This window comes from Poromitra crassiceps (assembly GCF_964638095.1).
Source record: "Poromitra crassiceps genome assembly, chromosome: 9".
In the NCBI taxonomy this organism is placed as follows: domain Eukaryota; kingdom Metazoa; phylum Chordata; class Actinopteri; order Beryciformes; family Melamphaidae; genus Poromitra; species Poromitra crassiceps.
In genome coordinates this window covers 49,773,953-49,799,035 of record NC_139630.1, presented here as the reverse complement: position 1 = coordinate 49,799,035, position 25,083 = coordinate 49,773,953, and the positions used below count along the sequence as shown (strand labels likewise).

Sequence of the window (25,083 nt, the reverse complement as noted above, 5' to 3'; positions counted from 1 at the left end):
ACGGTGCTTTATCTGACTCTGCAGTGAGGAGAGAGCTTGCTAGGCAGCCAGTGAGAGATGGCATCTGATTGGTGGAGGGCATTGAGCAGTGGTGAGTCATAAGGGGACCATGGGGGAATGAGGAAAGTGGAGTGGGGGAGAACCTCCTAAAAGCCCCATAAATCACTCAACTCTTTTTAGAGCTAGGAGCATAAAATAACGACAAAATAAGAGCTCAGCAAAAAGATCAAAACAAAGTAGGTGTCAGCAGCAATGCAGTAAAGTTTAACGATGGTACGGCAGCCTAACACTTAGCCCTCAATGTGTATGAGGTGATTTAGGGTATATTACCTAAGTAAAGACGAAAACATCTGCAAAGAAACTGCTTCCTTCTTTCCTTCCTTCCTCTCTTCCCTTCGTTCCCTTTGCTTCCTTCTATTCTCCCTAAAGCTGTGTTCACACCGAGATATTTATTTTTCTCTCTGTCGCTCGATTCAACCCTTTGGAATCGCTCTGTCGCTCTGTTTAAATCGCTCGTCAACAGGCACAATAATTGACGGACATCTGGGGGCTATAACGTTACGCAATGTCGTGATATTTGTCCACTAGGAGCCACCGTAGTTGTTTACAAGCTAAGCCTATCAGCGTGCTCCTAATGCGAGCTCTATCCCGGTAGTACAGACTTCACTTCATGTCAGCTGTCAGCCTGTCAATCAGCTGTCAATGCGGTTTGTTGCCACACAATAAACCAGCGGTTTGTTCCAAGCCAGTGTGATCCTTGACTCACTATCACACGGCAGCCAATCAGCGTTGAACAGCGAGCGACTGATGCCAGCGTAATTTCGCTCGAGTTGGGATATTTCATCTCGGGCGACGAGCGAATTTTCTCCCTATCGCTCTGTCTCTGTCGCTCGGACGCCCAGCGATTTTTCTCCCGGGCGAATATACGCTCAATCGCTCGTTTGCATTGACTTTGTATGTAAACTCGATGCCAGCGAAAAACTTTAATAGGTCGGTGTGAACGCAGCTTTAGACAAAACATCTCCTGGTCTTGGTGTTACTCAGAGAGAGAGAGAGAGAAGCCTGTCTCTGTCACTAGCCCTCTGGCATCTTATCAGTGTGACCTTCACCTTGGAGGAAGGCAGCACAGTCAGTGTGCAGTGCGCAGGCAGGACGGCCTTTCAAAAGCCTTTGAATGGAGTCAAAGCCATCGGTACAATGCCCTCTGTCTGTCGTGTGACGGGAGGCGGAGCCTGGGGGAATATAGAGTCAGGGCCGCTCGGGGCTCCAAAAGGCCAGTGTGTCTCAAGGCCTCTCTGTCCGTGCGCTCTCTCTGAACGTTCAGATAAACTCCACACAGCAGCTCTGCTATAACAGTGCTCTGGCTTATCTCTGAGAGAGAGTCTATTCATAGACGTGCTCCTCTCTCCTCCATCACTTCAAACACTAATGAGGCCCCTCCCCCTCCCCCTCCATGCCTCCCTTCTCTCCCCCCTCACTGTCTTTGGCCCGGGGCCTGGGTGTAGGGAGTCACCGCCGGTGAATTAATGACAATACAGCAGGTCCCCGGGGTCAAGAGGGAAGGGGGAGGACGGAGAGAGCGTGACAGAGACAGAGACGGAGAGAGAGAATGATGGGAGAAAGAGATAGATGGAAGCTGGATGAGGGAGGAGCGTCGTGCTGTGTGGAGTGAGTCACAGAGATTAGTGCTACCTAACCCTAAAGCTTAATTTATACTTATTAGAAAGTGTCGCTCAGCACATGGTCGCAGACGAAAAATAAAGTGTCGCTCATGTTGCTGCATTTATGCTTCTCTCCGCGGCGCAACGGTCACGTGGTGCTAGAGACAGAGGGAGGCAGAGAAGTGCAGTGCAGACAGGCAAGAGAGGGAATGCTGTCAGTGAACCCAAGAGGCAAGATGTAACTGCAGCCGCATATAACGACACACAACCACACAATCACCTCCTCTCTCTCCGGGATGTTGGTCACGGTATTCTTTGTGATTTTCACGAAGTCATACATCAAGGACATGCTGATAAAAATACGGGAGGCGGCCAGGCGGGGACACGCTCATTAATTTCATTTCAGTGAAAACTAAAACAAGGAAGTCGCGCGTGCCCGTCTATATAGCCAATCAGACTTGCGCGACATTAAGTGACGTAGTCAGCGACACTAGACATTTCACCAGGTAGCAGACGCTGCTCGCAGACACTTGAAAGTGTCGACTCAAGTCCTCATTTCTGTCTGCGACCGTTTCAAAAGTGTCGGCAGACGAAGCATAAATTGGGCTTAACCCTCTCTGTCAGGAGCAGGAAGGGGAGGGGAGCAGGGATAATTTAATAACTTTTATACCTCTAAAGTCCCAAAACCTGTATGTTCAGTCAATAGTTCAGGGCTTTTGTTGGATTGTTATCAAAAATGTATTTTCTTTGTTTTTATGTATTTTTTTTATTCCACCCCCCCCCCCCTTCTGGAGACACTCCGCAGCTTTCAGCCACTTGTAGTTGCCATTTTATAAAAAACAAATATGTTATCTCAAGGAACCCACGGGGAACCTAGGATTTCATGAGTTATTCAATATTTAATATAACACCTGCAGTTATTAGCCAAGGACAGCGTGGGCTATCCAGACTGAATTTATAACAGAATGGAGAGAGGGAATTGCAGTGAACAGGAGGGTATGCCAAGTGCTGGCATAGCAGTTTGTGCAGTAATGATGGAGGAGTAGCTGTTCTTTAACTGTTGGCTACACATTTTTACTGACTTATTAAGTCCCCGTGTTCTTTCCCCGATAAATAATGGGAAATATCTAGAAGATTTTCTAATAGTTTTATGCTTCAACACTTCAACTCAATGGGGTGCAACAATTTACGTTTGCCATGATGCTCCTCCAAGCATCTGCATTTTACCATCAAGATGGGTAAAGTAAAGTAGGCACTAAATAATATTTTCTTTGGAGTGACCTAGAAAATGTTGCAGACTGCTCGGTCTGTTTCTTATCTTTCAAGGCCAGCAGGTAGACCAACTTCACATTACAGTGGTAATACAGATTTTGTCCATACATCTTAACAGTTCTATGCGGCAAGCTAAACTACTACGTGCTTATTCTGCAATTACCCTTGTAAGTCCATTCATTTACATCAGCTCCAGTAACCTCACTAAAAGCAACAAAAAAATCCTAGATGATGCTGTGTAATATAGTTTCTGAAACCCAAAGGAACATGGAGAAATCTCTTGTCCTCTGTCTCTCTCTCCTTGTTTTGTGGTGTTAGGTTAGTATGCACGGAAGGAGAGCAAAGGAGTAAGGCAGAGGAACGAGGTGGGTGGATGAGAATTGAGATGATAGTGGTGAAACGTAGAGCATAGCTGGTGGTCTCACGACATCCACCCACTCTAGTCTGCACAGCAAGCTAACAACACACTCACCCACTCTAGTCTGCACAGCAAGCTAACAACACACTCACCCACTCTAGTCTGCACAGCAAGCTAACAACACACTCACCCACTCTAGTCTGCACAGCACGCTAACAACACACTCACCCACTCTAGTCTGCACAGCAAGCTAACAACACACTCACCCACTCTAGTCTGCACAGCAAGCTAACAACACATTCACCCACTCTAGTCTGCACAGCAAGCTAACAACACAGAGAGACTGGGCTGAATGATGTTCCCGCACACACACTCACACACAAGAACACACGTGCAAAGTTGAGAAGAGCCAAATGCAGGGACAATAATCAAACAAGCTTTAAGGAAATGGAATGATTGAAACAGGACAGGGGCAGCAATCAAATACAGTTTCCCCTGAAGATGACTAAGGAGAGATGATGTTAGAAAACCATGGAGAGGAGGAAGTGCAAGGAAACCCTTTTCCTGCCACTGTCTGACTTTTATGCTAATTAGAGAGCCACTCAGGTCTATGAAACCTACGCCAGAGTTGGTGCCCTTTGACCTCTTCTGATATCTTCTACCTGCTTGTTTGTGTGTGTGTGTGTGTGTGTGTGTGTGTGTGTGTGTGTGTGTATCAATGTGTGAGGGCTCCAACGCCCCCTCCACCCCACCCCTAAAAATCACCACAGCAAGTAGTAGTACAGCCACTCAAAAAGCTATTTTTAGCTGTCTAACAATGGGTTGGTGCATTAACAGATTACACTCTCCCCTTCTCCCGGGATGTCATCTTAAAGTTTCCACATTAGGATTGAGACAGACAGGCAATCAGACAAGACAGACAGACAGACAGGCAGGCAGGCAGGCAGGCAGGCAGGCAGGCAAGCAGGCAGACAGACAGGCAGGCAGACAGACAGACAGACAGGCAGGAAGACAGACAGACAGACAGACAGACAGACAGGCAGACAGACAGGCAGACAGGCAGAAAAACAATTCAAGTGTAGAATATATAATTATTATAATAATGATAATAATAATAATTATAATAATAACAACAATAACAATAATAATAACAATAATAATAATAACAATAATCATAATAATCATAATATTTCTATAGCACCTTTCAACTGTTACAAAGTGCTTCACAAACAAAGACTTGAGCAAAACAGACATGTCTGTGCATGATAGCACAACACTCACACAGTGTTAATTGGACTCCTGCCCTCACAGGCTGGACAGGACAACAACAATAACACACACACACACACACACACACACACACACACACACACACACACACACACACACACACACACACACACACACACACACACACACACACACACACACACACACACAACAAAGATTTCCACCTCACCACAGGGTGATAGTGGATCAATATCCATCACCAGGGAATATGTGGTACACATACAAATCCACACATCCACTACTTTTTCTTTTTTTTTTGTACCCTATTCATCGACTGGCACCCCACCCCAAATATGCCCCCACTGCTTTGAAAAGATGAAAATAATAAGCAGAGCGCAACCAACCTCATGTCATGGGGACGGACACACACACATATACACGTCACACACACACACACACACACACACACACACACACACACACACACACACACAGGGTAGCAGTGTTAGAAGTGGTCATCTGCACCTGCTGTCCCACAGCCGCTCTGTTGTTACAATGTCATGTGGCAGACGAGTGTGATTAAGTCCTGACTCCCCACAAGGAGAATATTAAACACATTGTGGATCTGTGTATGGGTGTGTGTGAGTGTGTGTGTGTGTGTGTGTGTGTGTGTGTGTGTGTGTGTGAGAGAGAGAGTGAGCGAGTGAGAATCATCAATACACATACACAGCTTGGTTGTCATTGCAAGCTGACATGCTAAGTAGATTTATTAAACGTGTACGCGTACACCATCAAGCTCGGCAAGCAAACAGCACAGGCACACACATACGGTACCTGCACGTGCACGTTACACACACACATACGGTACCTGCACGTTACACACACACACACACACACATACGGTACCTGCACGTGCACGTTACACACACACATACGGTACCTGCACGTTACACACACACACACACACACACATACGGTACCTGCACGTGCACGTTACACACACACATACAGTACCTGCACGTTACACACACACATACCTGTGCAAAGTGATGCTTCTCGTAATGGCTAAAAAAAAGCGTGGTGCCCTTCAGGGGTATTATTACATAAGGGGGGGGAGGGGGGGGGGGGGGAGCACATCCCGCTATTTTTACATCAGCAAAGCAGAGGGACAAAGCATCAAGAAACGGTAGAATCCTGCACTGAAGGCGAGACAAGACGCCCAAAATGAACCCCACTCAATGAACAAAAGCCATGGCTGTCTAAATAATGTGATCTTTCCCTCGCTAGTTTTGAATACTTTGTTGTTTGTGTCAATATAGTGTATGTGTTGTGTGTATGCTCTGTCAGCCTACCAACCAAACAGGAAAAAAAAAAAAGATTGCCTCTCGCCATTCACCGCCATTTTTTTTTTTTTTTGTGTGGCTGGTTCGCATAGGGCCCGACAGCAAGGAGGAGGAGGAGCCAGGGAGTTTGAGCCAGCTGGGAGGAGAGGAGGAGAGGCTGATCAAGTCATTAGGGCCAGTGTGACACTCCACCCACATACAGTGAGACAGAAACTCTCTCTCTCTCTCTCTCTCTCTCTCTCTCTCTCTCTCTCTCTCTCTCTCTCTCTCTCTCTCTCTCTCTCTCTCTCTCTCTCTCTCTCTCTCTCTCTCTCTCTCTCTCTCTCTCTCTCTCTCTCTCTCTCTCAAGCAATAGAAATGACTGCTTAGTGCTCAATAACGGGGACCCTAACAATGCTTTTCAGTTAGATTCATTCACTCTACCAATCTGCTGCAGGAAAAACAAAGGTAAACAAAGATAATGTATGTGTGCCTATTGGGCTGTATTTGTCACCTCCTTTGCTGAGGCAGGAATAAATGACACCCCAAGCCGAGTGGCTGGTCAATAAACAGCGAGTGTTGTCCAACATGTGGGTCAGGGTTGATTAAATCATGTACCTGGACCTGAGCATGACTGTGATGCTTAACTAAGAGACTCGCTTATCTTCCCAAAAGGACCAAAAGGAAATCAATCAAGAAATCAATGCACCTTTTAGGGAGGTGAAGGGGGCCTCCCAACTAATTGTTGCTCAAGGACTCTAAAAGCCTGGGACTGGCCCAACTCTCTCTCTCTCTCTTTAGAAACACGCAACAAAAAGTCACTAATAGATCCACAAACGACCGGCTTTTTCTTCTGTCGTTTAGTGATACCGTCTCAATGGCTCTGCACTAGAGCTCGACAGTCACGTGACTTTTCGTGACGTCATTTGCCCCGGAAGTAAGTTTTGCGTTCATATTCTCCATAGACGTTTCGATAAATCCTTATATAACGGGTTTTAAGGCTGGAACCAAGCCAACCCATCTTCCAGAGAATCGTGAGTGACCATAAAACATTCGGTTTAAGCAAGAACAAAAAATAACGGGGGGAGGGGAAATATTTGGCCCACCCCCGCGTATGAACATAACGGTGAATAGGATGAGACGAGTGTGTTTAATTAATTAATGAATTAATTAATTTAATTAACATTAAGGTCATCCGCTTTAGGGTTTTCAACATTTTAGGGCTTTAGGGTTTTCAAAATTTACATTCCTATTAATTTTGAGTAATGCTTTACAGCCACAGTTTCACTCCATATGTAATCCTAACATCACAACGAGTATTTTGATACAAGGTTTGCCGTTTGGTTCGTTGAGCAAACTGCTCAGGGGGGAGGGAGGGGGAAGAGCTGCAACGGGTAATGGCAATCTGAACGTGCCAATGGGCTTTTTAGCGTTTCACACACGCTGGGTTACCTGCGTTTGAAAACCCTGCATATAAAACGGTCATTTTGCTGTAAAACAACAAAAACACACACACACACAGATGTAGTGCAGGCACATGACACACGACTTGAACGTCCACAGTTATACATCCATATAAACCATGTTAGATTCAAAGCACTTACCGATCCAGTGTGGGCGGCATAGAACAACATACGTGATATGATGCAACCAGAACACTGATATACAGACCCACCTGCCAACAAATCCTCCTGACACCAGGCCGATCCGACACGCTATGAATCACAGTCCTACAGGCACCCACGTTAGAGCGCAAAGGACTCGACGCCATAAGCATAGCACAACACTGTGACTGTATAGAACGGCCATGCTGAGCTTCATCTCCCGGTGTGCAAATAATACGCCTTTTTCCATCAATAGTGTGCAAACTCAAAGCAGGGTAAACCCACTGAACTATTGATTAGCACTAATCAATGAACAAGATATGAACATTATTGTTTGTATCGAATGCTTCTGTTAATTATTTCATGTTTTTGTTGTTGTTTTTTATATCTACCTGTTTTAGACCAAGGACCACAATGGAAATAAGTCTTGACTTGATTGTGCTTTATCCTTGATGTTATTCTTTGAGATTCGTGTCTGTACTTTGTTTAGTACACTGTATTTCAATTTGTAACCGTCAAATCAAATCAACATGTCCTGGCAATATCAGAGCTAAGTCACTTTTTTTTACCAAAGAGAAGCTTTGCTCGTGAATTATTTTAGGAGCACAGAAAATACATTTCGGAGCATGTCCATCCCATATTCTGAATTCTCAGTGGCACATATGCACATTTTCAAATGTTCTTCTAGGTAGCATAAACCTTCATTTCAAGAGCGTATGCAACTCAAAACATTGCACTGAGAAGAACCATGATGAACACCAGCAAAAACAATCGGAAGCTTTCGAACATATCAGCGAATCCATGACACAAACAAACACAAGTTAGCACGGCTCAAACAACAACTAGCATGATATGCTACAAGTGTACACACTATGTCAACAACAGGCTCAAATCCAATACAAACAAACGATTTAAGTGAGCAAAAGCTGTTGGACCAAATAAGCCTCTGCTATTACAGTACCGAAAATAAACATCTTCAATGCGGCGCCTCCTTGGGAAACTGATTTAACAGAGAGTTACCCTCGTAAGAGTCCTGTTCCCATAGCTTTATGAGACTGGAGAGAGGTGCAGTCTGCCAGAGCAAAGAGAAGAACACACACAATTTGGAGAATGTAGGAAAACTGGCTGAACGCTAAATGGTTCACATTGCTCGCGTGCACGCACACACGCACACACACACACACACGCTCGCGCACACACACACACACACACACACACACACACACACACACACTCTCTGAAATATGAATGTCATTCTTACCGTACATTGATCGTACTGTTGGAGTCGCTCACTCTAGATGCCTGCTGCCTTGTTGATGCAGTTTCAGTAGCTCACACAGACACACACTGCTGTGCCAACAACAGGCACTGAAAAATGCACACACACACACACACACCGCTTACTCTGGGACGGATGCCTGCACGTGCGCTAAAAGCTAAAAGGCACATAAATGCGCGCCGTGATTGGTGCAGAGCCTGGCTCAATGCAATGAATTACACGCTTCCTGAAATGCACATACGCACAAAACACACAGGCAGGCGCACACACACACACACACACACACGCACGCGCACGCACGAGGGGGGCTGCAAGGCAACGTCAGAGAGAAGCGTGCTGTGATGACCTTGGATTTTCCCCTTTGCCTGCTGCTGCAACAGTGCCCCTTCCCAAGAGGACGGCGCGCACAAACACATACACACACCTCCCCTCCAATCATCTTCTCACAGCCCGAGAGAGAGAGAGAGAGAGAGAGAGAGAGAGTGAGAGAGAGAGTGAGAGAGAGAGAGAGAGAGTGAGAGAGAGAGAGAGAGAGGGAGAGAGAGGGAGAGAGAGAGAGAGAGAGAGAGAGAGAGGGGGGGGAGAGAGGGAGAGAGAGAGAGAGAGAGGGAGAGAGAGAGAGAGAGAGGGAGAGAGAGAGAGAGAGAGAGAGAGAGAGGGAGAGAGAGAGAGAGAGACTGCACCACAGGGGTAGAGAGAGGGAGAAAGCCTCCCACCCATGCAATCTCCTTCTCTCCCCGCCCCCTGTAAGCATCACTCTTTCCCCATCATTAATCTTTCCGTTGCCTCCTGCTTTACTTCCTCTCAGTTTCTCCATGCATGCTATGATTATGCTACTTTCTGCCAGATTTCCATTTTCAAGCCCCTCCATCAAGTCAACTAAGTGGCCTTGTTTGTTTTCCTCTCGCTCTAAGAGAGGTTAACAAGTGATATTAACCATAAACTTAGGTGCAGCTAATGTTGTCAGATAAATACCAGGTATCAGCCATGCAGCCTGACGAAGACCAGAGAGGTTGAAACGCGTTGCGTTTTGTGCCCCTGTTCATTGATTGAAGATGTACATTGTTTGATTAACTATTGTAGTAGACATGTACTTTACTTCGTAAATTAAAAACCTATCTATAAGTATCCAAGAAGCTCCTGTTTTCTCCTCTTGATTCACTATTAATTCCATCCATAAGTAACACAATGACAGAATGTATGACTATTATGGTAATGGGTTTCTAAAAGCAAAGACGGGGGACCCCTGCGACTAAAATCTTATCAAATGGGGGTCCGTGGTCTAATCTGTGTCAGTTTAGGGGTCGCTGAGTCTGAGAAGCACTGCATTAGATGGCAATCATAGATGCCAATATTATCAAGCGAGGTTTTCCAATTAGCCAAAAGCAATCTGCTTTCATTCCATCAACAGAGACACAGATTTGGCTACTTCAGGGCAGTTTTAATGGGACTAAAGATTGTTGTGATCAATTGTTCTTAGTTCTATAGAAAACGGATGCAGAGATGCTGTTGGTGTTTAGACTGCAGCCTGGAGCAGAATGCCACTGTCATCCATTGCAATTAGTCCACTAATGGCCAGCTGTGTGTGTGCTGTGCACCTTCACTGTTGCTTGGGGCAGGCTATTGATCCCTGGAAGCCCCCCAGAGGTCAAAGGTCAGCAACAGAGCACCACAGGGCCGGTAGGAATTTCAGTGTCTGGCTCGAGGATATGTCGGCAGCGGAGATGCACGGCACGCTATCACAGAGGGACTAACCAGAGACCTTCTGGTTGAAGGATGGTCTCACTAATCACTAGAGCCCCCCTGCTGTCTGCTGCCTGCCACCCTGGTAGTTGAAAAGGCTGACCTTCTTTGGATCATTCAAAGAGCCTTCTCAAACTGCCTACAGTACCTATCATTGCTGTCAGTGTCAAATGGAAAAAAAAATGTTGTTCCTTTAAAAAGTAATCTCTTTGGGAATGAGGAAAAGCAGATCTATTTTCAAGTTGACTGCATGTACTTTTTTTTTACATTAAGCTCTACCACTGCTTTTGATCTGTGTGTCATGAGCCTAAAGGTCACAAAACTTGCTAAACCCATAAATGACCACATAAAACCCTCAATTCAGGTGCAATACTTCAGCGACATCAGAATTGCTTGCATGTACAACACTTGCACAGGAGTTTGTCTTGTTAATGCCACAGACTATATTACATACTGACAACTTCATACAACAACAGCATGCACTGCCACATATGGAAAACAGCACGTCAGCATGTCCTTATTATAGCTTCTGATGACATCGCCTCTAGGGTACCCAAGCGCTTGGGACCCCTAAGTGTAAGTGTGCGTCCAAACATCAAGAACTTGGGTGTAATCTTTGATCAGTCTATGCACCTTGAGAAGCATGTCAAAGCTCTGACACGTACCTGTTTTTTCCGCCTCAGGAATATCGCTAGACTCAGGCCTATTGTATCTCATGCAGAGCTGGAAATGTCTGTTCATGCTTTTATATCATCGCGGCTAGACTACTGCAATTCCCTGTTCACCTGCCTGAGCAAAGCGTCAGTGAACCGGCTACAACTGGTCCAAAACACCGCAGCTAGGCTGCTTACTAGGTCCAAAAAATCATCTCATATAACTCCAATCTTAGCCTCCCTGTCCCTGCACTGGCTTCCTGTCCAGTTCAGGATCCACTTCACTTCACTTCCTAGTTTTTACTACATCTTCTACATCATCTACAACAGTACAGAGCTGTCCATGGTCTAGCCCCTGCCTACAGACTAAAGACAAACGGGGACCGAGCCTTTGAGGCGGTCGCCCCAAAGCTCTGGAACGAGCTCCACCAGGACTTAAAAGCTCCTGCTTCTGTGGAGATCTTCAAGGGGCAGCTGAAGACCCACCTTTTCAGACGGGCGTTTGGACTTTTGTAGATGGAACTGTTGATTTTGTACTCAGAACTTCTGAGTCTGTATGTTGTGTATTATCTTTTATGCCCTTTTTGCTGTATTTTATATTTTGACGTTAAACCACTGTGAAGCACTCTGTGCATCCGTGCTGAGAAGGGTGCTATACAAATAAAGTTTTACTTACTTACTAGCACCTCGCACACGGTGCAAAAGGCAACGCAAGACATACGATAGATATAGACATTCAACTATAATCACTCCACAACAAGTATATCTCTTTTGCCTTTTAGCTTCCCTTGTGTTATTGTACTTTGCTGTTTAAAACATTTTATTTTCACAGTAGAGCTCCAGGTGCTGCAAACTAGGAGCTGATAAGCACCATGATACTAGCATCGGACAACTGATCCAGAAGTAGATTAGATGAGTAATGATGAGAAAAACACAGGAAGGCTCAAGTTGAAATGACAAAATCATTTTTTTTTCTACTTCTTCCAATTTGAATGCGGCAGACTTCCGACATCCAGCAGAGTAAATAAGCAAGTGTGTGAGTACTGCCAAAAAGCATCAATGGACCATTAACGGACAGGGCATTTGGTAATTATTATTCAGTCACAGCAATTTAAAGACATTCATGTTTAAATCACTTTTTGGGTTAGCCTGCTTTGAGTTTCCCATGGCCCCAGGCCTTAGATTTTCTTTTTGGGGGGGTGGGGGTGGGGGGGGTTTGGATTCTGCCTGCAGTGCAAACTGAGCGCCACGTAGCTCGACACTGATGTAATTGACAAAATTTTGATCAGTCAATCGTAATGATGGCAAAAAACTAGGAAAGTAAGGTCCAGGTGCCAGGTGAAGAATAAATCCATTTGACAGGGGACAATGCAATTCTGAACAAGACAAGCTCTTCCAAACAACAGTAGTTCTGAAAACTCAACATGCAGCTATAACCTATATATATATAATACAACAGAAAACAAAAAACACTGTTCATTGTTTGACTGAAGAGAGAGAGAGAGAGAGAGAGAGAGAGAGAGAGAGAGAGAGAGAGAGAGAGAGGTGGTGATGGCACTCACCCTTGCCAACGCGATGGTCGAGAAGGGTACGACAGTCCAGTGCCAGCCTCCGAGAGGCGGGGACATCGGGAGCAGGCAGAGGCATGACAAGCACACACACACACACACACACACACGCACACAACAGCACAAACACACTCAGACACACACTAACCCTCTCACACACACACAAAAACTATCCTGACCAAAGCCAGAAACACACAGAAACACTCACAGACACATTAAGACCTATACTAGGCTAAGTCTTCTTCCCTATACGTAGATACAAATCAATCCAGCTAGACTGACATACATAAAAAATGAAAGCCTACCAAGATTAGAGCTTAGACTAACAACAATTTTCCAATACCTTGACATGAACTAAAATCCAACATGTGGTCACTCGCATATGTCTGATACTACCCACATTGGCTGCAATAAAATTCTACACATACATACAAACACACACACACACTGCAGTCAAGTCTGTCCAGAAAAGCTAGCTCAAACTTGCATGGAAAGTTTCACACAAACTCACAATTTCTCTAAGCTCCCTGCTGAAGAACAACAACTGTGTCCCGGGCTTGAAGCTCCTCAGTCAGATAGTTAGAGTGCAGGCTGGATGCCCGAAATAAAAACCAAGAGATTAGCGATGAGTCCTTCTGTAGCAGCTCTGCTCTCTCAGTCTCATTAAGAAACATCTCACTAACACAATGGAGTTCACTATCCACCCTCCTCCTCTCTGAGGGAGAGAGAGCGAGAGGAGGGGAGAGAGAAACAGAGGGAGAGAAAGGAACTGAGTGACGACAGCCATTCAGCCACTCGGCTTAAAGTTCAAGGGATCCGCGGATGCCAAAAAAGGAAAAACATCATTCTGGATAGTAATTTCTTTATGTTCATCCAATACACACTTGGTTGGACAACACATACACACAGACACTTGCCGGGAACAGATGGAAATCTCTCAAACATACACACTCTCACATAACATGACATGTTGCGTGTCATGGCAAAAGTTTCTTGTGGATTTTGATTAGACAGCTCAGCTTCAGCTAAACACGTCTGCTGATCTGCAGTACATTCAACTGGAATGCCATATTATCTCTACTAGTGGAGCAGGTGCATCAGAGTAACGTTTACTATTGCCCACCTGTCATGTTGAATTCTTGTCACAAGGCGGCGGTGCTCTTCCAGGTTCCAAAGCGGCTAGGAGATGGGGGCACTTCAGTCCCAAACTGAGTCTCCTCCCGGGGCTTTGAAAATCAGGAAACCCGCTGGTTTATCTTTGGCCTGTGGAACATCCAGCAGACAAGTTAGCTGACGGCCGCGCTACTAAGTCACAAAAATGTATGTTGAACTTGTCAAAATAGCGGACATGCCATTTGCTATCGTTTACCTGACGAGAAAAATGTGTGAGTGAACATTTAGCGTTAAACGCATCCGGAGAAAAGTGTATTTAACCAGCTAGGCTAGCGTTTCAGCTAGCAGTAACGTTAACCAAATTAGATGCGCGTGCTTATATTATTCAACAGTATGCATTATGAAATGAAGTGAAGTAAAGACAGCGCATCGCTAGTAACGTTATTGCTAGCGTTAGTAGCGTTAACTCACCATTTAGCATTCCTCTATGCTATGATGCTGCGTGCTAACGTTAACTGGCTGATAGTTAGCTGCTAGCACACACATACACTCTGCTACAGTGTCAACACAATAATGGCATACAGGCAGTCAGCTAACTTAACGGTACTTCCACTAAAGTGTTAGTTAACGCTTACGTAACGTTACGCCAAGACGTAGCGTTAAGTCATTAGCTAGCTGACACCGTTAGCATTGCTGTAATAAACCAATACACCCAAATATTATCCAGCTCTAGCCCTAGCCGGGGCCAGTACAGAGCACGCCCCTACAGAGCAGGTCCCCTAAGTACAGAGCACGCCCATAGGCGAATCCCTCTAAAGAGCACCTCAAACAAACAACAGTCCTTCCCAAACAAGAAATTGTTACATAATAAATAAATACAAATGTGGCATGTTTGACATTTTCTCACAAAGCGATCTAGATGGATAAATAACACTACAGGTGAGAGGAAGATGTAGCCTATGTGAGGTGTTCCTTCTTTTAAAGATGAAACACAGCGTTTACATTTCTGTATACATGGTATATCATAATTATTACTTTATTATCACACAATTACCCCATATTATCATGTTGTTACTAAGCTGTAATGTAAACTGCTACCACCTTGACAGCCTATTTTTGTATACTGCTTGTGTTTTTGCCAATGCCATACAGGCAGAAAATGTAATGCTGACAGTTAATAAATGTGAGGAAACACTGTGGGAAACAGGGAGAAGGATACTGCCTCCACAGAGAAGCCAGTGACACACAGAGATTTCAGAATCACTTTAACAACAGCGCTCTCCTACTGATGAGAATAGTTTACTGTGCAATCAAATCATGAAAACCTGGCTCACTCATTGGTCTCAGAACTTTAGAGACTTATTCCATTGGCTAGACTAGCCCTTCGAAAACAAAACAGATTACCACAAACATTACCATTCATTTTGACTTTTGTTTTTAAAATTAGGCGTATTTGTTCGGCATTTTCTGCCTTTATTGGATTGGATAGGACAGTAGGCAGACAGGAAAGGTGGGGAGAGAAGAGTTACTATTTTAAATATATCAACTGTTTTAAGTTTGGTTTGTCTGCTAATGCTAATGAGTCATATGACTTAGAAGAAGCAGGAGGCCAGTTGAAATAAAACGGCAGCGAAATTGAAAATTTGAGAAAAAGCTGAAGTGAAAGCATGCTGCCTGATTTCTGTCCTCATTTAACTTGACTGGACTCCATGCCCAGTCTCCGAATAACCTTTCGTCTCTGACAGCACAGCTGGTGATGCACAGGATATCCTCCCTGGTGTTTTGTGGCTTTTATAGTAGTAGGCATAGTATGAATAACCTGTGATGTCGGACTGTGATTCATCCCAGAGCTCTCATTACAGAAGTGACCAGAGGAGCAACGTCCTCTGCCAGAGGTGTGAGGTAAGATGTGCTCCTGATAATAATGCGCTTACTTTTTTGGTTGTTTTAGCATTTAGGGAAATTCTCTTGCCACTCTACTTGGAGGTCATGCTGGCTAATGTGGTAGGTTTGAACTCAGTTTCTGTGGTTAAAGGGCAGAGTAGCAACCTGATACTCAAAACAAATTAGTATTGAAGTAATCTAATAACTTTGACATGTGTGCGAGAAACTGACATGTCTATGTATCTCATTCAAACTGTAAGCTTGCTAGATAATGTTGACAAATTATTCTCTGTGTGGGTTCGCTCGTTGTCCCTAACTGGAATGAACATTTTAAAATTGGCTTGCAACAAGGCATACAACACATGACAAGAGAGTGAAAATGCAGAAACATTGTAACATTGTTTTTTCCTGTGTGTGTGTGTGTGTGTGTGTGTGTGTGTGTGTGTGTGTGTGTGTGTGTGTGTGTGTGTGTGTGTGTGTGTGTGTGTGTGTGTGTGTGTGTGTGTGTGTGTGCGTGTGTGTGTCAGAGTTCAGATGATGAAGACAGATGGCTGAAGCAGAGAGAGAAGAACAGGGTTGCCGCTCAGAGGAGCAGACAGAGACAAACACAGAGAGCCGACCTGCTGCATGAGGTGTGTGTGTGTGTGTGTGTGTGTGTGTGTGTGTGTGTGTGTGTGTGTGTGTGTGTGTGTGTGTGTGTGTGTGTGTGTGTGTGTGTGTGTGTGCGCGTGTGCGTGTGCGTGTGTGTGTGTGTGTGTGTGTGTGTGTGTGTGTGTGAACTGAATCATTATACTGGCCAATGTGAAAAAGAAGAAGAAAAATTTGTAAATTAAAAGTAGATATTTTTGTCCCTCTCTTCATTATCTCAATAATCTCATTCTATTTCTGTCTGTCTCATCTCTCCTTCCTTGTCCTCTCTTCTTCCAGACCTATGTGTACTTGGAGCAGAAGAACAGCCAGTTGAGGAGAGAGGTAAATAACAGCAGCATCATCCACCAACATTTAGCATAGACTGAATGCGAGACACTGACACTACAATGTTACACTCATTATCCAGAAATGATTTTGGGACACCATGAGATCTAGCAGTAAATCCCTATCTACTGGTTGGGCATCACTGGCATATGCCTAATGGTGTGTGTGTGTACTTTGTTACTAGTGTGTAGCCTACTACTAGGGGGTCCTGTCAAAATTGCTTGCAATGGGGCCCGTCATGACTACCGTACCCTACGCCACTGAATTCTAGGTAGAATCTCTGTAGAGATAAATTGTTGTCAGTTTTTTCTCCATAAGAAAGTGTTTTATAGCTGATATTTATTCTCATTCCTAAATTTAAATTTCCTCATAACCTAGGTCAGCAGCACAGCTTGTAACCTCCTTTATTACTAACTTCTTGCATAGTCCACTTTCTCATGTGAAGCTCTGTGTCCCAGAAGTGTGGGAGACTTCAGAACGAATGTAGGAAGTCTGACTGCAGTGTCTGGTTGGGATAAAACAGGCCAAACTGCTTTCCCCCCTTTTGTCCACTAGAGGGCCAGTTCACCTAGAAGATGTGAGTTAATTTGGGGTGAGGCCCCGGGCTCTATTCTCCCACAGGCCATCGGCGCTATTACGGGCCTTAACCGCAAAAAAACGTGCCTTGCGCCTGTTTCGGCAAGATAGCAATAGGCTTTAGGCTGCCAAATGCGCTTTAGGCCGAATGGGCGTGGCGCAGTCCCAAAGTGGGCGTGTCGGCGCTAAATACCAGCCTAGTGATATCTTGGGACCTGGCGTACATTTAGCGCTTTGCGCTTTTGAAAAGCAGGCCTATTCTGTGCCTTCACTGCCTCTTCTCTGTCACCCTTCTCTCTCTCTCTCTCTGAGTTCCCAGCATGCATTGTGTTTCTCCATTTCGCTACTAAATAGCAACCAAATGAGCCAAAATAGATATAAAAGGTAGTTCTAAATTAATGTGTAATGGTAACACAGCCTGCCATTGTCAACATTTCAATATTGGACCAAATAAAACATCGAAATGAAAACACCACCCTATGTGAAACATATATGTCCTCCTGGGCCTATATATACCCCTTGTCGAGTTAACATGATTTAGAGAAGTAACAGCGGAACGCGCTTCGGAACGCGCTTCTAATGGCATCTGCTATACTGTGATGTCCCTCCAATAACTTGGCCCTATTTCACATTTAGTTTTACAATAAAAACACATTTATGCAATGACTTGACATAATGTAGGCTATATTTATGTGCATCATCCTTCCTGCAGCAGGCGAGAGAAAATGATATCTTTCTGGACAAACTTTCACCAATCTAATAGGCTATATTTTTCTAGCTGATGCATAGAACATTATTTTCACTTTGATATTGCTATAGTGTAGCGTATTTACATGCTTGCAGTATTTAAACTGCAGTTAGATTGGTTTGAGAAGCATCATAATATGGAATAATAGCCGATGTATGGAGACAGACGGGATGAAGGGAGGTGGGGGGGGGGGGGGGATCAGAGGCTTGGGTTTCGTCTGGTTTTGCGGGACCAGTGGAATTGGAGCTAAAAAGGCAAGCGTGCCATTCGTTTATTGCACTTATCCAATGAGCATGACAGTGCATAATTTTACGCCTAAAAGGTGTGGTTGTAATGCTTTGGGCTGCATCTAGCGCCAGCACGACGATATCAAGTGCGCCTGTCCACGCCCACTGCTTTGATCTGCGCCTGCCGCTCGGCCTAGAAACTGCGCCGATGCAACGATAGGGCCCGGGGTCTCCTTATTATCCTGTATTCAGAAATTGATTATAGGCACAATTAAAAACTAAACAAGAAGAAGACTTTTGATATTTTGTTTATTGGCGATTTCTTTATAGGGACAGTACTTCATATTCATCATTAACTACATTATACACTACTAGGTTATATACATCTTATACCATACCACACACAAACACGTGTCTTAGGTCTTGGTTTTGCTTTCAGGTGACTCATTAGCCGTGTTCGGAATGGTTCACTCATTCACTCACTATTCCCCATGTAGTGTTGTATGATGGGAGCGCTCAAACGCGTTATGTTTTCACAAAATCTGGAACCTAACTAACAGTTATTGTACTAGCAAACACTGCAAGAGGAAGTAAGCTGGGGGGCAATTTATAATGTTTGTTGTCAAATTGAAACTGATCTATATGAATCAAATTAACAGTTGAGAATTAGGACACTAGTATTTTTATTTATTTATTTTTTTACATTTATTTAACAAGATAAACAGCAATTCTCTTTTACAATGCTGACCTTGCCAAGAAGCAAAACATTACACATCAGGGCATGACAAAGACAATACTCACAACATTGAAAATAATTAAAACAGGAAAAAAAAAAACGCACATCACAGATGATATGTTTATGTTTATGTTTATTTATTTAGCACACATTAAAACAGTGCAAGGAGGGAACGAAGCCCACAGGGCTTGTACGGAGTTCCACCCCTATCAACAATCATAATCGTATAATCAAAATCATATAAAAAATAATCATATCAATTTTTTTTTACAAAGTTACAATAGGCTAACATAAAATTAGTCTATTGACATCCCCAGGCTAACACAATGACTTTTGCAGATAAATAAGGAGACAAGGTACAAAGCAGAGCGTAGCAGATGGAGGAATAAGGAGACAATATACACAGATCGGAGAAGGGCACACAAAAGAAGGCAAAAGAAAAAACCAGGAACGTGACAATGGCAAGGGCAGAGAGGGAGTTGGATTGATGGTTGGATGGTTCATGTATGGATAAGATGCTTTTTAAGATGCTTTTTAAAGAGTGAGTGAGAAGCTATGGATCGGAGTTGAAGACTCAATTCACTCCAGAGCATGGGGCCTCTATAAGAAATGTTGTGTTGATGACTTGATGTTCGAGTGAAAGGTAAATAGAGGTTATTGCTGTGCCTTGTGTGATATGAATGTATGTCTGAAGTGAATGTAAAGAAATTTCGAAAAGTGTCGGGAAGATCTTGCTTTCTGTAAGTAAACTTGTGGATGAATAAACATGTTTGAAGAATATTAAGTTTATGAATAGGTAATAAGAGGAACGCACAAAAAGGTGTGGACCAAAGCAACTCAGCAGGCAACTATAATGACAAAGCGAAAAATGAGCTGCTTAGAGTTTAAAGGTAAATAAATTTAATAAGAAGTAATTTGTACCTGCGTACTTCACAGTTAACAAACAGTGTACATCTTCATATAGGTGATACGGGCAAGACACAAAACGCAACGCGTTGCGTTTTTTAAACTCTTTTTTTAAACTTTTTTAAACTTTAAACTCTGAATAGGTAATAAAGAATATTTTTTTAAAAGTGGAGTAGATGGAGCATGTCTGTTGGAATGTGAGATGATTCTTAGGAACCTTTTCTGAATAATATACAGTTTGTTGAGATAGGTGGGAAATGTAGCAGCCCAGACAATGTTACAGTAATTTAGGTAGGGAAACAGAAAACTATAATATAGCGTTCTAAATGACACATTTCGACAGGAGCAGCTAATGGCGAGGAGCACCTCTGTGATCTTATGTTTGAAAGTAGACAAAGAAATAAGAGGATCCAGTTTAAGTGGAACTTGCAGGTCGTTCCAGGACCTAGGGCCAAAATAAGAGACTCTTTTTCCAGCCTCGGGTCCTCAAACCTCAACTTGGCACTTCAAAACCAAGCCAAGTGCTGGATCTGAGGCTGGAGGTGCTGCGTACTGCCATAAACTTGGAGCAGATGTAACGGGTAACAAGATGGCTTTATACATTAAAATATGCCAATCCTGCATCCTGCGCAAAGCAAGTGAGGGCCAACCACAACACACTTTTAGCACAGGTAGCAATTTTTGTGATAGTGTGCAGTATCTTTTGTGTGATACATAAACACTGGATAACACAACGAAGCACTAACACACACACACACACACACACACACACACACACACACACACACACACACACACACACGCAGTACATACTTGCATGCATATGTAAACAAGCAAATCAACCCTCCACCACAGATACCAATTAAATGTTTACTCTCCTTTGTGGATTATCTCGGGGTATTATCTAGGGGTATCTCGTCGTAAGGGCCCTTCTCTCTGTGTGGAGTTTGCATGTTCTCCCCGTGCTCCCCCAGGGGGTTCCTCCGTATATAACCCCCCCACTAAAAACATGCAGAAGATCAGATCGTCATCGTCATCCGACCAGTGACGACAACATCCGAAGTTGGTCCCCGGGCGCTGTACGAGAAAGCGACCACTGCTCCTGGCCTGCCCCACGGAGGAAAGGACATGCCTGGATGGGTTAAATGCAGAGGACACTTTTCACCGGCCACCGTCAGCATGAGTGTGTTGTGGCCACATGCATGTGTTGTGGTGTTCGTGTGACAATAAAAGACGGGGCTTGTCCCGTTACGGGAGTTTATTTTTTATTTTTTTATCATGTGTCTGTTCAAGACTCCTAGATCACCAAAAGCTTTACCACAGACTGAGCAATTAAATTGTTTCTCACCTGTGTGGACTATTGTGTATCTTCAAGTATCCTTTCTGACCAAAACCTTTACCACAGACTGAGCAATTAGACTGAGCAATTAAATTGTTTCTCTCCTGTGTGGACTATCATGCGTCTCTTCAAGGCTCCTTTAAGACCAAAACCTTTACCACAGACTGAGCAAATAAATTGTTTCTCACCTGTGTGGACTATCATGTGTCTGTTCAAGAGTCCTTTATCACCAAAAGCTTTACCACAGGCTGAGCAATTAAATTGTTTCTCACCTGTGTGGACTATCATGGTTAATTTTGGCCATGTGAGTGAAAGTAGCTCAAGGGTCTGATGGGTCTTAATGTTATCTGGGGGGGTCGTTGCACTTAAATTTGTATTGCATGTCTGACTTTGAACACCATCTTACCTAGGAACAGCAGTAGGCTAGCCTATATTTAGGGTGATCCAAATCTGTCTGCTGCATCTGTTTGTCGCTATCTCCTTCAAAATGACTGACAGAGTGCCCCTACCCCCTGATAGTGTGCGGTAGCCTTTAAATTAGGACCCATGGCAAACATGAACTCAATAAATACTTCCATTTGGTGCTTTTGACTGAGGTCACGCAGGAGTCAGGACCCCAATACAATTGGTATTTGGTATTTTTAACTAAACAGAACACAATTATATAGGAACAAATTGATGGGCAATGTCATCGTACGCTGGTACGCTGCTGCCACTCTCAAGGACATCAACAGACTGCAGCGCATCATCATGGCCAACCCCTCCCACCCTGCACATCATCTGCTGTGCTGAGAAGGTGATCGGATGCAACCTGCCATCCCTTCATGACCTGCACACCACCAGCCCGCTGAAGCAGTCTCGTAAAATCTTGACCGACCCCTCCCACCCTGGACACAAACTCTTTGAAATGCTCCCCCTCGGCAAGAGACTGAGCTCTGTCAAGAGACAGAAACCTCTTGCCAAGAACAGCTTCTTCTTCCCAACTGCCAGCGGCCTCATCAACAAGGCCTGAAAGCCCCATCTACCAAGGACCCTACCACCGCCCCCCCCCATTAACCCCCGAACACAGTTGAATCCCCCCACTGACATGAGACATGACCCCCTCCCATTCTGCACCGCTTGGACTGTAAATTCATATTTTCCGATTCCGATTTTGTCTACATATCTATTTTCCATATCTCTAAATATTGATATGACCGTTATGCTGCATGCTGACACTAAGACACATTCCTTGTATCTAAACCTGCATTATTGTAGCAATAAAAGTGATTCTGATGGGAAATTTGAATGAATGAAGCGCCTGTGAGATATGACAGAAAGTATACCTCTGGGGTCTGCAGGTAGGCTACCCCAGTCGGTACGAATAGTAGGCTATAAGTGTTGTTCTAATCTAGACCAAACCTCTGTGTGTTGCATCGTGTGTCAGGTGGCCTCTCTGTGTGAGGAGCAGCATCTGCTGACCGAGGCTCTCAGGGCCCATGAGCCCTTCTGTCCCATCATGCACCGCTCTTCAAGCCTGCAGTCCGGCAGCATGGTGTCCCGCTCCCGCTCCCGCTCCCGCTCCGTCTGAGGCCAAGGACCCAAATCTGAGAATATTGTTATTGTTAGATGATTTTTTGATCCATGACTGTCTGTATTGTAGGTAGGGAGATAACAGTGAAACTATGATCAAAACAGTCATTCTTAGACATTCTCTAGTTGTGTCAACTTCTTGTAAATTAAATGTCTGTTTACACTTAGCCTACTTTCCTCGACTGTAATTTGAGTTATTTTCATTAATTTAAAATAATTTGTAATTATACTATGTATATGCTGAGGCTACTGAATGTAACGTGGAAAGGGTTTATTCTCAACTGTCATATTAAGTCTGTTTTAACACGCCTTGGCTTGTATTGTGAGGGAAAAGTCCTGGTAGCTGTAAATGTCAAAGTAGAGATGCAGTAGTGTTTTTTTTAACGCTTTATTTGTAACTTTTTCATTTATCAGATATGACATCAGTATACAATTATCTCGAGTCACAAATATCCACTGCGTGTATGATGGCGGTGTTTGTCCTCCTCTCTGTCCCCTCTTTCTCTGTTCAGTCCCCATACGGCGTGTGGCCCTTCCAAATGGGTTAACATAGAGGAGTTACCGCCTAATGAGGCTCAAATCAATGTGGTCAACAGAAAGGGGGTTGGTAGGTTTTACTACACAAGAAATACTAGTACCATAAGTGCTGGAAGTACTATTGTACTTTACTTAGCAAGTCAAAAATCATTTTGCAGCACTTTGCAGAAAGGACAATAGTCTCAGATGCAGCAGAAGTAGTATGGGGGGGGGGTGTCTGTCAGTAACATTAAGTGTTGCAGCAACATCTCAACTTTGGCATGCATCTTCCTTTCCCTTTGACCCCGACTCACCTGTATCCTCCCTCACTTTCATGCACATGTGCCACTACCACTGACAAAAACTGGCATGCACTGCCCAGACACCACACACACACACACACACATGCAAACAGCACCTTTGTGATAGGCTACACACCCAAGGACAAAATAGATCTTTGCTTCCGTTACAAGACAGGTAGAGAGAGTGTTTGGCAAGCACATAGGCTAGTAGGGTTTAGTCTGGTGCCGACGGTGCCTATGGGAATCAGCTGATTACTGGACGTTCAATACGTTTAGCCTTAACACTAATTAGCCTCTCTGGGATTTTGAACATAGGGAAGTTGTCACTATGAATTAACAGATTAAATGTGTACTGTTGTTAGGGTTTTCAAACTTACATACAGACATATTCACTTATCAAGTAGATGCCTTACTTAAGATTTGTTCATTATGTTCAGTTCGTGAAATGCTTACAAAGATCTCTAAGGCTACATCTTTCTAAATTGTTGTACATGGAATTACTTACTCGCCGCCATTGTTTTTAGGACACAGCAAAACATTCACCTGACATCCCATTAAACACGTTCAAAGGTCACACGTGCCAAATGTCAGAGGGCTAATATGAGGTGGTAGCAGTTACAGGAGATGTAATTGCCTTAGAACGTGTATCTATTTTTAGATGCAGTAATCAGCAGCACACAGTCACAGGGGGGCAGATGGGGACTCATCAGATCAGTCTAAGCAGCAGGGGCTTTGTGCGTTGTTCACAATTAGCAAACTGAGTCTCAGGGGCTTTAAACAGCTTACAACCTCAGGGCTGCTGATGCTGTCAGCCCAGCACAACTCTGTCACCATCTACGCCCAGGGCTGTTTCACCACATCTATTGTTCTAAATGCCTTCAGAGAGACACATTTGAATGTATTTGGTGTGGTCTGAAGTATTTCAAACAGCAATATCAGGCTATCATGGCTCAATTGTTGGGTGTCTATGGGATCAAAGATCAAATAGGCCTCCAGGAATTGAGTGAGTGGGGCACCTTTTTCCAAGCTTTGTCCTGGTGGGAAGCCCACCGTCTCAGACTTTGAAAACCCCTGACAGAGAGAGAGAGAGAGTCAGCACTGCCTTCTTGCTGGTGTTGTCTTGGAGCCAGTGACTGTGGCTTTACGGGGCAGTGAGAGTGGCTGCTGTCCATGTAATCCTCTTTGGACTCTTCTTTGCTGCTTGGCAATCCCTTGACTTTATTTCCAAACTGCCATAGGTGGTGACCTAACATTACAGCTCTCTCTCTCTCCGTTAATCAGTTTTGGACAAGCCGTGTCTGCGGGGGTTTGCTTCAGTTTACTTTTCCCCTTTATGGATTATGCCTTAATTTTCATGCTCAGTGTGCGATTCCTGCTCAAAGGAATCAGCAAAAGTGGATTATGAGTCGGTTACCTGTCCTCCGGTCGAATATATCCCATGGAAATTTCCCTTTGGACATGAGGAGTGGATACACAAGATGCAAGAAAGTGCAGGTCAG

The 25,083-nt window shown here is 44.1% G+C and overlaps 2 protein-coding genes across 2 annotated transcripts in view; one reads left to right on the top strand and one right to left on the bottom strand.

The window, feature by feature from the left end:
• The window catches only part of efr3bb (EFR3 homolog Bb), a 39,485-nt gene extending 25,080 nt beyond the window's left edge, over positions 1-14,405 (bottom strand). Inside the window, exons 1-2 of the mRNA XM_083643532.1 lie at positions 14,275-14,405; positions 13,814-13,953 (exon numbers count right to left, since the gene is read on the bottom strand). Coding sequence (XP_083499658.1) covers positions 13,814-13,820 — 7 coding nt within the window. The 5' untranslated portion in view covers positions 13,821-13,953; positions 14,275-14,405. The remainder of the gene's footprint in view (positions 1-13,813; positions 13,954-14,274) is intronic.
• Positions 14,406-15,627: 1,222 nt separating this feature from the next.
• LOC310782370 (basic leucine zipper transcriptional factor ATF-like 3) lies at positions 15,628-22,764 on the top strand (the record flags this gene model as incomplete). Its single annotated transcript, XM_083643035.1, has 4 exons — positions 15,628-15,705; positions 16,215-16,319; positions 16,615-16,659; positions 22,621-22,764. The coding sequence occupies 4 exons, from the start codon at positions 15,628-15,630 to the stop codon at positions 22,762-22,764; spliced, it is 372 nt and encodes a 123-aa protein (XP_083499161.1).
• Between the last annotated feature and the right edge of the window lie 2,319 nt (positions 22,765-25,083).